General features: G+C 48.1%; 1 protein-coding gene across 10 annotated transcripts in view; it reads left to right on the forward strand.

The window, feature by feature from the left end:
* Positions 1–534: 534 nt before the first annotated feature.
* Positions 535–14,828, forward strand: part of Dmbt1 (deleted in malignant brain tumors 1) — a 48,636-nt gene continuing 34,342 nt past the window's right edge. For 4 of the 10 annotated variants that reach the window (XM_060381194.1, XM_060381179.1, XM_060381202.1 and 1 more), the window contains exons 1-6: positions 8,105–8,330; positions 9,606–9,629; positions 11,340–11,378; positions 12,626–12,949; positions 13,455–13,481; positions 14,743–14,781. In XM_060381194.1, coding sequence (XP_060237177.1) covers positions 8,120–8,330; positions 9,606–9,629; positions 11,340–11,378; positions 12,626–12,949; positions 13,455–13,481; positions 14,743–14,781 — 664 coding nt within the window. In that variant the 5' untranslated portion in view covers positions 8,105–8,119. Of the gene's footprint in view, positions 633–4,690; positions 4,718–5,593; positions 5,624–7,908; positions 8,331–9,605; positions 9,630–11,339; positions 11,379–12,625; positions 12,950–13,454; positions 13,482–14,742; positions 14,782–14,828 lie in introns of those variants that run through there. The other 6 variants (XM_060381203.1, XM_060381210.1, XM_060381216.1 and 3 more) reach the window with 6 other exon arrangements.

Below are 14,828 nucleotides of genomic sequence, written 5' to 3' on the forward strand. Positions count from 1 at the left end.
CTGAGACTCAGATGTTGGGGTTCACCTGGTGGAAGCTAGTATGGGTGCATGGTCTGGGTGAAACAGTTGCTCATGCCTTCCACTCTTTAGTCAGTATGCTAGGATATTCTCAGTCTTCTGAGCCTCAGTGATGCCCACAGGAGCCAACTAGGAGGACAGCCTGCCAGTATAAACCATCCGAAACACAGGCCTTCCCCTTGGCACTGCGTCTCTTATTTGCCCAGCAGCCCACATCCTGCTTCCCATAAATTCTTTCAGACTCTCCAAGATGAAAATCAAGGCCACATTCAGGGAGCCAGTGGGACTCTTCGATGCTCACCTAGAAGGAAGTGCTATCACTGAAGTCAGGTCCTCTACATTTGGCAACAGCCGGATTGTTCCTACCACAGTCAATCAGACACACCCAACCTTGTTCCCACAGATTAGCCAGACTGTTAACAGAGTTTCTTACTTCCTTCATATTGATTTATAGCAGCACTAGAGATATACCACCCAGGAGGGCACACCTCCTTCCACCCAGGAACTTATAAATATCAAGAAATTTCTACTCAAATTGAGTGGAACCAGCACAATGGGGATCTCCACAGTCATCTTCCAAATATGTCTTTTGTGGGGTCAAATTCTTTCTACAGGTATTTTGTCTCGTTGTTTATACTCATGAATTGTGCTCCTGCAAACCTGGGTCCTGGTGGGTTAGGTGAATTTCTTTGTGGCTGTGCGACTGTGCATCTCAAGGAGGCTCTTTGCTAATGATTGTAAATATTTGCAAGTGTGTAGAAGAAATGCTTCTCTTTTTGCTCTGTTTCTGCCTGAGAGATACAAGTGGTCACAGTGAGGAGAAGCTAGACATTCTGTTGATGTTTACAGGGAGTCATTCAGTGAAGGGAATGATAGACGGTCCCTAGAACTCCCCAGGCTCAGGAGAGGCTTATGGGTGTTAGAAAGAGGCCTCAAACTTTGCTAAATACTCAGGCTGTATGCTGAGAAAATGAACAGAGACGATCCTGTACTGACGTTCTGTGCGTGCTCTCTCTTTTGTATATGTGGCTCAGTGACCAATATTTGCTGAGCAAACCCAAATCAAGTGACTGACACAGGGATGACGGTGTCACTGTACCAGTTGCTCCAATATGGGTTCATGTCTTCAAGGTGTCAAATGGTGAGCAGGGAAGAGTTTCCTGGCCAGTTCTTGGCATGGTTGAATCTCTGTCATCTCACAGAGGATGCTCTCTCCCTCTCTCCCTCTCTCTCTTCTTCTCCCTCTCTCTCTCTTCCCTAACCTTCCCCTTTATGGATATCTTATCTCCTCGCTTCCCTGCCACAGTTCTTCCTTCCTCCCATCCCCCACCTCTTTTCTTTCCTTCTGTCTTCCTTCCGTTCCTCTTCACATACCCTGCTGTTTTGTTTCCTCCTTTTGTTTCCTCCTTTGGTATCACTATGGCCAGCTTTTTTTTTTTGCTAGATCTCTTGATGAATTCCAGAATACTTACTCTCCCCAGGCTGGGTGAGGGTCTGCTGAACATGAAGACTCGTTTAAGGAATGGCTTTTTTGAGGACCTCACCCCAAGACCAAATCCTCAGACTCACACTGCTGACCAAGGGATTCCAGACGAAGGCAGCTAAGACTAGATAGGCTGTCTGTCTTTTTGGAGAGCATGAGATGGGAGGCAGGGCCAGCTTTCAGGGTGACAGCCTTGCTCTGGGTCTGCCCCAGGGACCTGGAAGACAGATAGCCAATTGCCCTTGCCCTTATCCACCGAGAAACGAAGGCGGTAGGGCCATGAGGCTGAGGGAGGTTTTTCTTGTAACAGGATACTACATGTGTGCTTCTATACAGCTGTGCGTGTGTCTGCCTGCGTATTCATGCATACTGCGGCTTCAGCACGGAGAGGGGAACTGGCCCTCTTCTACATGAGCTTCTCCAACACAAGCCTGGTAACACCTCAGAGTTAGGTTCAGAGGGGGGACACCAAGGCTCAGGAGATCTGCTAGATGGCTGCGGGGACAGCATTTGAACCCGGAGTAAGGCCTGTTGGCGCTGATGTAGCCGCTATGGCAGGTGAAGCTATGGCCTCCCCATGCAGGGAGCAGACGATGCTGAATCTGTTAAAGAGGAGATCTCCGTTCCGTCTTTGCACAAAGTCAGGTGCACAGGTCATGCTGGGCAGGAGAGAGGCTGTGGCACCTCTGCCAGTCAGTGGCAGAGGCAAGAACAGCTCTCTCCTGCAGTATACCTCACTTTACTCATTTGCAAATGGGCTAGCATTCTCTGTTCTGCGAAGGGGTGGGAAGGAGTGAGGTCCCTGCCCCCCTCTCCACCCCGCCAAAGGTAGGACTTGCAGGTAGAATAAGCCTCAGGATGGTTGATGCCCTATTTGAGGCATTTTCCTAATTTTTTTCCCCCCAAAAGTGACTTCCTTAGAGCAGTGTGGATCTGGGACTATCTCCCACAAGAGGAACTTGGGAGCAATTCAAATGAAGTCCACCAGGAGTCAGTAGGAAGGCATTGCACTGTGACAAGGGCAGGATGCAATAGTTGGCTCTGGGAACTCGGTGGGACTTTTGCTACTTTCTTTCAAATCCGGAACTATCTTTAAAAATCCCAAACAACAAGACCCTCTTTAGCCTTGCTTTCTTTGTTCTCCCTTCTTTACGGTTTACTCCCTTTACTGAAGGAGGGAGTTGCTTATGAACACATTCCTGGCAGATTCCTCATCTTTGCGCTTAGCCTTCCCACAGTGTAACTGGAGTTACACCCTGCTTCCCCGGAAAGGCAAGGGGAGTCTGCACGAGGGCCCCCAGGCGCTGTGAGTGCTGCTGGGAGGGGGGAGGCTTCTCTGAATCTCTGACATAATGGTCCCCAAGACTGTCAGGACTGTCCCCTTAAAATCTCATAATCAATGTACAAACACACCTCTGGGCATTCTAGACCGCCACTGCTGAATGCTGCTGAACATGGAGGGCCCGAAGCTTGGTCGTGGTACTGACTCTAAGCCCTCGGGCTGGCACAGCACAGCCCCACGCTGTCTCCTGTGGCTTTGTGTATCTGCCCCTGGACCATGACATCTCTGCGTACTTCAATTCCGACATGTTCTTTGCTGATTCTGCATTGCTTGTCTTACGGAGACATGTTTGTGTGGATAACCCAGGTTGCCGACTTTGAGCTACTAATTCTCCCAGCGTCCTAATCGCTGGGGCTACAGCTGTGAGGCACTGTGGGCAGCATACAACCTGGTTTCATTCATTCTCCTCGTTTTACAGGGTACTGCAAAATACCCGATTATACAAAACTGCTCGCTACATTCCATGCTCCAACAGCGCCGCCTGTAGGCGTAGTCAGGTCACTGTAGCCACTGAGGTCTGGAGCCAGCCTACTTCCGTTCTGTCCTTCACCAGCCTTCACCTGCTTTTGTTCTAACTGCTCTTTCTAAAGACAATGCACAATGAACCCTTTAGAAGCCTCACCCTGACTTATACTGGACACACACACACACACACACACACACACACACACACACACACACAAACTCAGACACGTACAGAGATAAAACCATCCATACATAGACACTTGCATGGACAGAGACACTAATGTACATAGAGATACATACATGGACCCAGAAACACATAAACATGTATTCTCACATCAAATATTGTAGTCAGAGGCAGATATGGCACAGAGTCAAATTGTTACACACAACACACACACACACACACACACACACACACACAGACATTTACAATCCCAGATAGACACATGGAAACATGTATGGACATCGACACACAGGCACACTCTTATGCTCTGTATCATCTGTGGCCATTCATGTTCTCTCACAACATCTCAGCTGATGCTTGCTCCCCCCAGTACAAAACTGTCTGTTGGTGTCTTCGTGGGCCTCACTATGCTTGAAGTCTCTGGAGGCAGGAACATACCTTGTTCGTTCAGTGCCTGGCTTGGCACATGTGGCTAACACAGAGCCTGGCTGAGAAGAACGTATTGCAACAAGCAGGATGGAGGAAGAGACTGAGCAGCCCAACCTCACGCCTCCGGAGAGACCTGAGCAGCCCTGCAGGTTCCCATAATATATGCATAGACATAAACACAATATAAATGACACCCTCACCATTCCTGAGCACTTACCTCTCAGTTTATACAGGAAGTTGGCTCTGAGAACTTCCTTGCTCATCCCCAATTCCTCTGATACTCAAGCCTTGACAGAAGCTGGTGTGTGACCCACACACGCCCTCCTGTGTCCTTCTAGTCATCCTCATCTATAGTTCCTAAGGGAAAATCAAGGCTGTGGGAGCCATTGCTATACGCATTGCTCGTGGGAGGAGGACAAGAGCGAAAGTTTTGCTTGCTTAGTACAGATGCAGTTGTTCCTCCCTAACGTTGACCACCACAACTTGTGAGGGAAGCCACGGGTCCAGAGGGCTGACTGGAATGTTACCAAGGCTGTTTTGCACTTTTACCAGTGAAAACGGAACCCCAGTGTTTAAGTTTTGGCTTTAGGGAAGCCCAGGGAGCGAAGGTGTGAAAGCTATCTGTTCAGGGCTTGTAAACTTGCCCTCAGGCGTTCTAGGTTTGTCTCTGCGGAAGACTCAGTGCTATTGCTTATCAAACAGATTTTTTTTCTTGCCAGATTCTTGGGGGTGAAACGCACAATCTGAATTTTCCTTTATTCTCTTACAGCTTCTCAAACCAACAGCCCCACACCTGGTAAGTACTTTGAAAAGATGGGCCTGTATCAGTGTGTAATTTTCCCTGTGTTGTATCATACATTGATCCACTGAACGTTAATGAATGATATGAGGCTGGAATATATAACCTGTGTCCCACGGAGACATGGAATGACAACAGAAACTTCTGTCATGCATAGCATAAAGGGTCCTGTGGTAAAACATTTCCTGTCTTCAATTTTATGTTGTCCCTGCCTCACCTTTCAGTGTGTGCGAGAATCAAATAGAATATCTGATCATAGGTCTTAGGTTCACTCTCCTCCTTCAAGAAATTCTGACTTGGAGACATAGAGTGGTCTCAGGGCCTGCGCTTTGGTGGATGATTTGTAAGGATAACGTGCCCTCCCCCATACTTTGTGAGAACTTCTGCTTGACCCCAGACCAGTCAGACTTTAGTATTAGGGATGTTAGAGGAACATTAGTTTGCTAAGACTTCACAAAGAAGAAAAGTATGTGCACATTTCATTAGTTTATTTACTTTTTTGAGACCCATGTAGCTCAGGCTGGCCTCAGACTTGCTGGGCAGGCCAGGCTACCCCTGGACTCCTGATCATCTTGCCCATAGTTTCCAGGTTCTTGGATTCTAGGAGTATGCCACCATGCCTGGCTCTTGTTCATCATATCTAAAATGATGTATACTTCAGCTCCAACCCACTTGCTTTTATCTCCTTTTGAAAAAAAATCATTTTTGTTAAGACCTTGGACAGTGCACATAGCTGAGACTGAACCACAAATTCCCTCCTCCCGACTCCCGCTGGCAGGAGTATTCAGTACAGTTGAGGCTAATTTTGTACCCCGTATGAGAACATTTCTAAACGCAGGGTCCTTTTCTAAACTGAGCTTTGTCTTTCTTAAGGTTGGTGGAACCCAGAGGAGTCAACTAGCGGTAAGGCCTTCTCCCTTTGCTCTTGTCTCTGGCTATAGGCTACCTATGGGATGGGGGAGAGGGGTTTAGTTTGCTGTTGATAAAACACTGGCCATAAGCAACTTGGAGGAAGAGATGTATGTTTGGCTTACATCATCCAGTGAAGCCAGGGCAGGAGCCTGTGGCAGGAGATGGAGGCAGGAGCTGAGGCAGAGGCCAATGAGGAGCCCTGCTTACTTAAGGAGTTCTGGCACATGCTTAGCTAGTGTCTTTACACAGCACAATTACCTGCCCAGCAATTGACCTGCCCTGGCAATTATCAGTCAAGACAATTCCCCACAGACAATTCTGACCTGGGCAAATCCCCAATTAAGGTTCCTCCAAAAGACTCGGCTGTGCCAAGTTGACAGCAGAGTTAACCAGTGCTGGTGCTGCTGCTGCTCTCTGGAGGAATCCAACTGCAGCCTTGGGCACAGAAATCAGGGATGGAATGGAGATGAGAGATGTGGGTGTCAAGCTGGTGGGCATATTCCCCCAATCCCCACCCTTCACCTCATTCTTCTCTCTGTACTTCCGTCACTTGACGGATGAACTCACCTTTAGCCTAGTGTCAAAAAAGCTAGTTGAAAAGTCACCGTTTCTTCCTTCATGCAAAAGAGCCATTTTTGTAAAGGTAAACGACCCCATCAAAGCTAAAAAGCATGTTATATGCCCCAAGCCAAATCGCTAGAAAGGTGGCTCTGTCGTTAGGAGCACGTTGCTTTTGCCGAGATCCCGAGTTTAGTTTTAAGCACCCAGATTGGGTGGGCAAGCTCATAACCACCTATGCCTGCAGTCCCAGCAGCTCCGACACCCTCTTCTGGCCTCTATGGACACCTGTACTGATGTACACATATCCACTCACAGGTACACACACACACACACACACACACACACACACACACATACACACACACACACAGAATATAAAAAAAATTGGAAAAAACATTGCAGATTCTCAATACTTAGCTAATACAGGTAGTATGTGCTGTAATCACAAAACCTTCCTGCCCAGGACTTCAGGGGGAGCTTTATGACCCACTGGCCAGTAAGGTTGGCAGTTTTCTAGGGGAATATTCACAGAGTGACCAGCAGAGGGCAGCAGGATGGGCTCCTTCAGACCCAGAATGCACCTTGGGAATATCTTGGAATGCTCAGTTGGCCTTTGCCAACCCGCACCTCACTCCTCTGAAGATCTGACCCCCTCACCTTGCATCCACCCCAGCTACCGCTCTCAGACCACAGAGTTCTCACAGCCTCAAAGCAGCCACAGCGAAGCCACACCCAGGATCCAGAGCCTGCCATCAGCATGCTGAACCCGTTTCTTCCTGCTACCACACACGTGTTGCTGGTTTCTTCTCAAACCAGCACACACTTTCACTGAGTGACTTAGGGGCACCACACCATGCAGAAACATGCTGCCTGCTGACTGTCCCAGTAATGTTCATCTTTACAATGAAGAACAGGCTGGAGAGGGAGAGGAAAGACTTCTGTTAGATGAATACCATTGCACCCTTGATCCTGATGAAGATGGAGAGGATGCAGAAACACTCTTTGTGTGTGTGTGTGTGTGTGTGTGTGTGTGCGCGCGTTCATCGTGTAGTCCTGGCTGGACCGGAACTCCTTATGTAGACCATGTTGACCTTGATTTTTAAAAAGCTACCTGATCCTGCCTCAGGAGTGCTGGCCTTAAAGGTGTGAGCCACAATTCCTGTCCAGTGATGAAGCACTTTGGACAGGGAAACGACTAAAATATATAGGTATTTTGTTAAGACAAAGCCAAGGACCAACCAGCGGACACAGATGAGGCCCCAGGACAGCCATGCGCTTGGAGCATGGGCTTCAGAGAGGCTGGGCAGGTCAGTGATAAGCAGCATCAGATAGGAGCTAGGCAGAGGTAAAGTTGAATGGGGAGGTCACAGAGCTGGGCAGGTTCAGGAAGAGAGAGGTATAGCCTGTCGAGTGAGCCTTGGTGAGAGCTGGGTATAGAGGTGGAGTGGAGGCATTAAATCTGATGTCTTAATTCCCAACCCTCTTGCTGCTGTGCATGGTGGCATCATGGATCCCAGTGGAGGGGGGAGGCTGAGTTTGGAGTGGTAGACTTGGGTATCCCCATGGCTGATGGGAAGAGAGTCTAGAGTTGTGCATTTTCGGACTGAAGAGGTGACTTCGAGATACCCTTGTCTGGGATGATTCCAGAGGATGTGGGGTAAAGGAGAATGGGAAGCCCATGAATAAAGTAATATTTCTTCCTGGGGTGAGGAAGGACCACACTGGAGGTTAGGGGAGGAAGGGGGCATCAGGTGGCGCCTGCCGAGGGTGCAGAAGCCCCAGAGCCCAGCATGCCGAGAGAGCAGTTCCCACTGTGTCGATGCAGGTTTGACCCTGAGGCTGGTGAATGGCGGTGACCGGTGTCAGGGCCGGGTTGAGGTCCTGTACCAAGGCTACTGGGGCACCGTGTGTGACGACAGCTGGGACATGCAGGATGCAGATGTTGTCTGTCGACAGCTCGGCTGTGGCCACTCTGTATCAGCACCAGGAGGGGCCCACTTTGGCCAGGGCTCAGGGAACATTCTCTTGGGAGCTGTACACTGCTCAGGATGGGAACTGTATCTGTCCAGCTGCCAGCACGATGGGTGGTACAACCATAACTGTGGCCACAGGGAAGACGCTGGAGTCGTGTGTTCAGGTAGCGCTGCCGTAGCCTCTAGCTGTTGCATGTGCACTCTGTGGCAACGTGTGGTTATGCGTGCATGTGCGCAACTGTGCACACATGTGCACAGCACGTGGCTGGAGTCCTGTGCTCAGGTAGTGCTGCTCTTGCCTCAGGACGCTCTGTTGCATGGACACTCTTTTGCATGGACACTCTGTGGCAACACTGCTTATTTGTGCACGTGTGCATGTGCATAACACAGCACGTGGCTGCATGCTTGCTCTGCTGAGTCATGCCTTATTTGATGTGAGGGTCTGGATATCTCAGTCTCTTTCCATAGATGATGACATGGAGGTTCTGAGCAAGTCCCAAACGTGGAGGTGATGAAGGCAGGTGTTAGCCTCCATCTCCTCAGGGCTCACTGATACCATCACCAAGTAGAAAGGCTCTGATGAGTGGCATCAAGATCGTCCTTGACCTAAGGGGCAGTTTTTCTATTTTCAAAGGCAGAAGAGAACGAGGCAGCTGCTGGTCCTCACTACCCAATTGTATAAACCAAACTCAATGCAAATAGTTGTAGATACATTCTCTCTATTGGGGATTAAACATGATAAACCAAAACCACACAGTCATGGGGATGACAAATTCCCCCTGATCTAAAGAAATGGTTTGGGCTGATCCCAAGAAATGATTTCTCAATGCTTTTATGATGCTGGCACCTGTTCAAATACCAAGGCATCCTCTAATCTACAAAGAAGCCACCAGGATTCCAGCCCATTGTGTGTTCCCAAAAGGATTGCTAGGTTAGCCATTGATAGGCTGTTTTTTTTTTGTAATGTGGATGGTGCACATGTCACAGAAAACAAGGTGTGACTATGGAGTTCAAACCACGCCTGAGAATGGTGCTTGAGGGAGCCACTTTATTAGGAATATTTTAGTGATGGCAAATGTTTATAATGAGAGGTTGTGTTTGAACTACAGAAACAGCCAGATGACTTTTGAATTCAAATGCCATATGGCTATTTCCAATCTTATGCCTAGGTTGGGGCTGCTGGTGAAAGGGGTGGTGGACAGGATGGAGAAGAATCAGAGATAAAGTAGAGTGAGTGACAAAAGACCCTCTTGGTGACACCTCAGTGGCAAAGTAACAGAAAGATCAGTAGCAGAATCCACAGGGTTATCGCATTTAAGTGATGGATGGCCTTTAGCATGCAAGATTCCAGCCCTTGTTTCTGGGATTTCTCAAGTGAGGACCTACATCCAATGACCTCTTCCTTTCTCTTTTTGCATATGTCTTCTACATACCTGAAGAAGCCTCATGGATGACCACAGAAGGTAAGATGTGGTATCTCTGTGGCCTTATTGTCCCCAGAACCCACAGGCTCATCTCTGGTCTGGAAGATGGACAGAAGGTAGAGCATGTGGGGTCCTAAGGAATTTCTTAAGCAGGCTTCACACCTGGATGGACATATATTCCATTAATTATATTCCTGAGATGTTGAAGTTTTGGGGGGATCAGCCTGAAGAGGCTTCTGCAAGAGGCTTCAAGTTGGTCTTGTTTCTAGAAGGTCTGTTACCATTCTCAGTGCCCTGAGGACCCCAAGTTTCTTCCAACAACTTGGCATCCCAGAAAGCCTAGTCTCTGAATTCAGTGGCTGAAGAGGAAAGCAAAAATCTGCTTACCCAACATCCTTGTCATGTCCTTCCCTCTGAAACAATATAAAGCTATCATGGCTGCCGTGACCCTCCATCCTGGGACACCAAGATCCTCTTCCAGCTCCTGAGCTCCTCCAGTGAGAGATGGGCCTGTATCAGTGTGTGAATTCCCCTATGTGTTATCATACATTGATCCACTGAACATTAATGAATGATATGAGGCTTCAATATGTAATCTGTGTCCCTCGTAGACATGGAATGACAACAGAAACTTGTGCCATCTATGGCATAAAGGGTCCCTTGGTAAAACATTTGCAGTCTTCAATGTTATGTTGTCGCTGCCTCGCATTTCAGTGTTTGTCAGAGTTCAATAGATTGTGTAATGCAGGTCTTGGGTTCACTCCTTCCCTCAGGAAACTCTGACTTGGGGAACTATTGTGGGCTCCTGGATCTATGTTTGGCAGATGATCTGTAAGGCTAACGTGCCTCCTCCACACTTTGGCAAAAGTCCCGCTTGATCTCAGAGTAACTGGCCCTTGATATTAGGAATATCAGAGGGCCATTAGGTTGCTAAGACTTCACAAAAAGGAAAAGTATTGGCAATCTTGGTTTATGTTTTCTTTCCTGGAAGTCATACAGACCATGCTGGCCTCAGGCTTGCTCTGTAGACAAGACTGACTACTCCTCAACTCCTGATCTCCTGAAATCCTCTTGCCTATAGTCCAGGTTCTTGGATTCCAGGATTGATTGTGCCACCATGCCCAGCTACTGTATTATTTCTATTAAAGTAAAAAAAAAAAAAAAAAGAAATGTGCTAAGCATGTTAACAACAACAAAAACAGCAACACACAAACACACACACACACACACATTCACCAGACATCCAGTTCGTCACACATGTTATTCTAGCACTCAGGAGTCTTAGTCTGAGGATATTAAGTTTCCGTCTAACCAAGTGTACATACACAGATAGTGAATTTGTCAAAGCATCCACATACCAAAATAAAGCAAACAGGCATTCCCCACCTCTGCCAGTGAATATTATAGCGGCTCTCTCAGCTACGGCAATTAGATAAGGAGAGTTAATTAGATATTTACGTGTGGAAACATTAATTTTGAGTTGATTTCCTAGAGCTCAGCACGATTTGACTGTAGGCAAGTTGGAATTAGGGTGTGTAGTTTAGTACATTTCCAACAACAATAGCCTTTCAGGCCTGGAGAGGTCAGGGCTACACAGATTCTAACTGGTCTCAGTCTCAGGGCATTACCCAGCACAGACCCTGAGTGCTATCCCAACAGCAGGTTTCACTGTACTGGCATGTGTTGTTTTTCTGCATGGAGACTTACCTGAATATTTCCTATTTTTCTCTCTCATCTATGTATGGACAGCAGAGACGACTACTCCACCGCCTACTACCACACTAATAGGTAACAAAAATTGTATACTTCTCTCTCTGCCAATTTTATTCACGGCCTTGGCTTCTTTGATACAGTTAGGGGTTAGGGTGGTGGTGTGTGTGTGTGTGTGTGTGTGTGTGTGTGTGTGTGCTGTGAACACTTAGAGAAGCTGGGGTGCCTCCTGATCCAGAGGGCTTCACTTCAAAGGTACCCATGTCTCTACTCATTTCTCTCTGTGTGGAGGCCTCGTTCAGCATGCAAGTAGGTTCTGTACTCCATGGTGTCTGAATTTAGTGTTCTGTCCGAGGAGACAGTGGGGTTAGAAAGATCAAGACGAGACAACCTTCCAGAGAGATTTGTGTGGGAAAGTGAGACTGATGATCTATTGTGAGATCCCATTCGGAGTCCCTTCAAAGGGGTGTCCTGTCAGGAAAGCAAGGGGCTTGGTCTTTGCAAACCCTGAAGGACACTTGACTTGCTGAAACACGTTGTGTACTCGAGCCTTGATGTCAATGGAAAGTTCACATCTGGAGTCTTGGGGACCAGCAGTGACAAAGCCTGGGGTTCTGTAGGGTGTTGTTATTGCAGACAGAAAGTGAGGCGGTCACATGACCCAGCTCCATGGGGTGAAGAGCAGCCTCTTCAAGTTTAGAAATTGTATATTGGGCCTGGAAAGCAGTTCTGATAGAAGCGCTAAACCTTGTCTGGGGAAGCAGCTGGGAAGCCATTGCCAGGGACCCATGACCTTGTCTTCTGCCAGGGAGCACCCCTTTCTGTCCCTTGGGGTGTGGTAGAGCCTGCTGCTCTACCTTCTCCTTTCCTGCTGGCCGGTGTGTGTCAGGGTGGTTGTGAACGTGCAGGGGTGCGGTCTGTGTGGGAGGAGCTGGCAGGGCTCTGCTTCCTCTCTCTCCTTGAAACACCCAGAGGAGCATCATGCAGTGCGTGGCACTCTGAGGCCCTAGCTACAAGATGGAGTAGGTGTCTGCTGCCCATCCAGGGCACACTCACCCCATGCTGACACAGTTTGCAGAAGCCCAGCCTCCTGGCGACAAGCACACCTCTCATGTCTAGAACCGGAGCAGTAGGCTCCGCAATGAGGGTGCAAAGACGAAGTGAGAGGGGGGAAGGTCTCCACAGGACAGGGGGCCTGAGAAGCCAGCACCTGAGGAGCTCACACCCCACACTGCTCTAAACCTCATGTCTGAGCTGCCCACACAGGGCCCAAGCTCCACCGTCCAGCCAGGAACAACCACCGAGAAACCATGCCGTCTTTCCAGGAACGGAATCTCCTTTGGCTCTGAGGCTGGTGAATGGAGGAGACAGGTGTCAGGGTCGCGTGGAGGTCCGGTACCTGGGTTCCTGGGGCACCGTGTGTGACGACAGCTGGGACACCAATGACGCCAACGTGGTGTGCAGGCAGCTGGGCTGTGGCTGGGCCGTGTCTGCCCCAGGCAATGCCCGGTTTGGACAGGGCTCGGGGCCCATTGTCCTGGATGACGTGGCCTGCACAGGACATGAGCCCTATTTGTGGAGCTGCTCCCACCGAGGCTGGCTCTCCCATAACTGTGGACACCAGGAGGATGCTGGAGTCATCTGCTCAGGTCAGACCCAGGGATCCTTCCTTCTTCCTCCCAGCTAAAGGGTCAGATCTCTCTCCGTGCTCTCAGACCTCCTTCTGGCCCTGTCCATCTGGTTCCTATGTGGGAAGCTTTGGTAACTCTGTCACTGACCTCAGGCTCTAATGATCTGGCTTCCCCCAGATTCAGGTTCAATAGCTCAGTTATGAGCACGCTCCGGGAATGTGGCAAGTGAGCATAGAGTTTGAGGAGATGGTCCCACAGTCACATGTCATAAGTTCACAGTGTAACTTGTACTAGAGGTATTTGAGCAGGGAGGTAGCACAGAGGATTGATGGAGTTTGAGGCCAGCGTGGTCTACACAGTGAGTCCAGTTCATTCAAGGCTTCAGAGAGAAGTCCTGTCTCCAAACAAAGCAAAACAAAACCCCCTAAAGCTCACCCATAGTGTCCCCAAAAGAGTCAGTTTTTATACAACCAGGATTCCGGTGTGAATCACACAATCTGAATTTTCTTTTATTTCTTTTCAGCTTCTCCAGGAATCTATACCACACCTGGTAAGAAATTGAAAAGATGGGCCTGTATCAGTGTGTAATTTTCCCTGTGTTGTATCATACATTGATCCACTGAACGTAATGAATGATATGAGGCATAATTATGTAATCTGTGTTTCACATAGACATGGAGTGACAACAGGAACTTGTGCCATCTATGGCATAAAGGGTCCCTTGGTAAAACATTTGCAGTCTTCAATGTTATGTTGTCGCTGCCTCGCATTTCAGTGTTTGTCAGAGTTCAATAGATTGTGTAATGCAGGTCTTGGGTTCACTCCTTCCCTCAGGAAACTCTGACTTGGGGAACTATTGTGGGCTCCTGGATCTATGTTTGGCAGATGATCTGTAAGGCTAACGTGCCCTCCTCCACACTTTGGCAAAAGTCCTGCTTGATCTCAGAGTAACTGGCCCTTGATATTAGGAATATCAGAGGACCATTAGTTTGCTAAGACTTCACAAAAAGGAAAAGTATTGGCAATCTTGGTTTATGTTTTTTTTTTCCTGAAAGTCATACAGACCATGCTGGCCTCAGGCTTGCTCTGTAGACAAGACTGACTACTCCTCAACTCCTGATCTCCTGAAATCCTCTTGCCTATAGTCCAGGTTCTTGGATTCCAGGATTGATTGTGCCACCATGCCCAGCTACTGTATTATTTCTATTAAAGTAAAAAAAAAAAAAAAGAAATGTGCTAAGCATGTTAACAACAACAAAAACAGCAACACACAAACACACACACACACACACATTCACCAGACATCCAGTTCGTCACACATGTTATTCTAGCACTCAGGAGTCTTAGTCTGAGGATATTAAGTTTCCGTCTAACCAAGGGTACATGCACAGATAGTGAATTTATAAAAACATCCACATACCAAAATAAAGCAAACAGGCATTCCCCACCTCTGCCAGTGAATATTATAGCGGCTCTCCAGCTACTGCAATTAGACAAGAAGAGTTAATTAGATATTTACGTGTGGAAACATTAATTTTGAGTTGATTTCCTAGAGCTCAGCACGATTTGACTGTAGGCAAGTTGGAATTAGGGTGTGTAGTTTAGTACATTTCCAACAACAATAGCCTTTCAGGCCTGGAGAGGTCAGGGCTACACAGATTCTAACTGGTCTCAGTCTCAGGGCATTACCCAGCACAGACCCTGAGTGCCATCCTATCAGCAGGTTTCACTGTACTGGCATGTGTTGGTTTTTCTGCATGGAGACTTACCTGAATATTTCCTATTTTTCTCTCTCATCTATGTATGGACAGCAGAGACGACTACTCCACCGCCTACTCCCACACCAATAGGTAACAAAAATTGTATACTTCTCTCTCTGCCAATTTTATTCACGGCC

The sequence above is a fragment of the Meriones unguiculatus genome, chromosome 1 (assembly GCF_030254825.1).
Source record: "Meriones unguiculatus strain TT.TT164.6M chromosome 1, Bangor_MerUng_6.1, whole genome shotgun sequence".
Lineage (NCBI taxonomy): Eukaryota > Metazoa > Chordata > Mammalia > Rodentia > Muridae > Meriones > Meriones unguiculatus.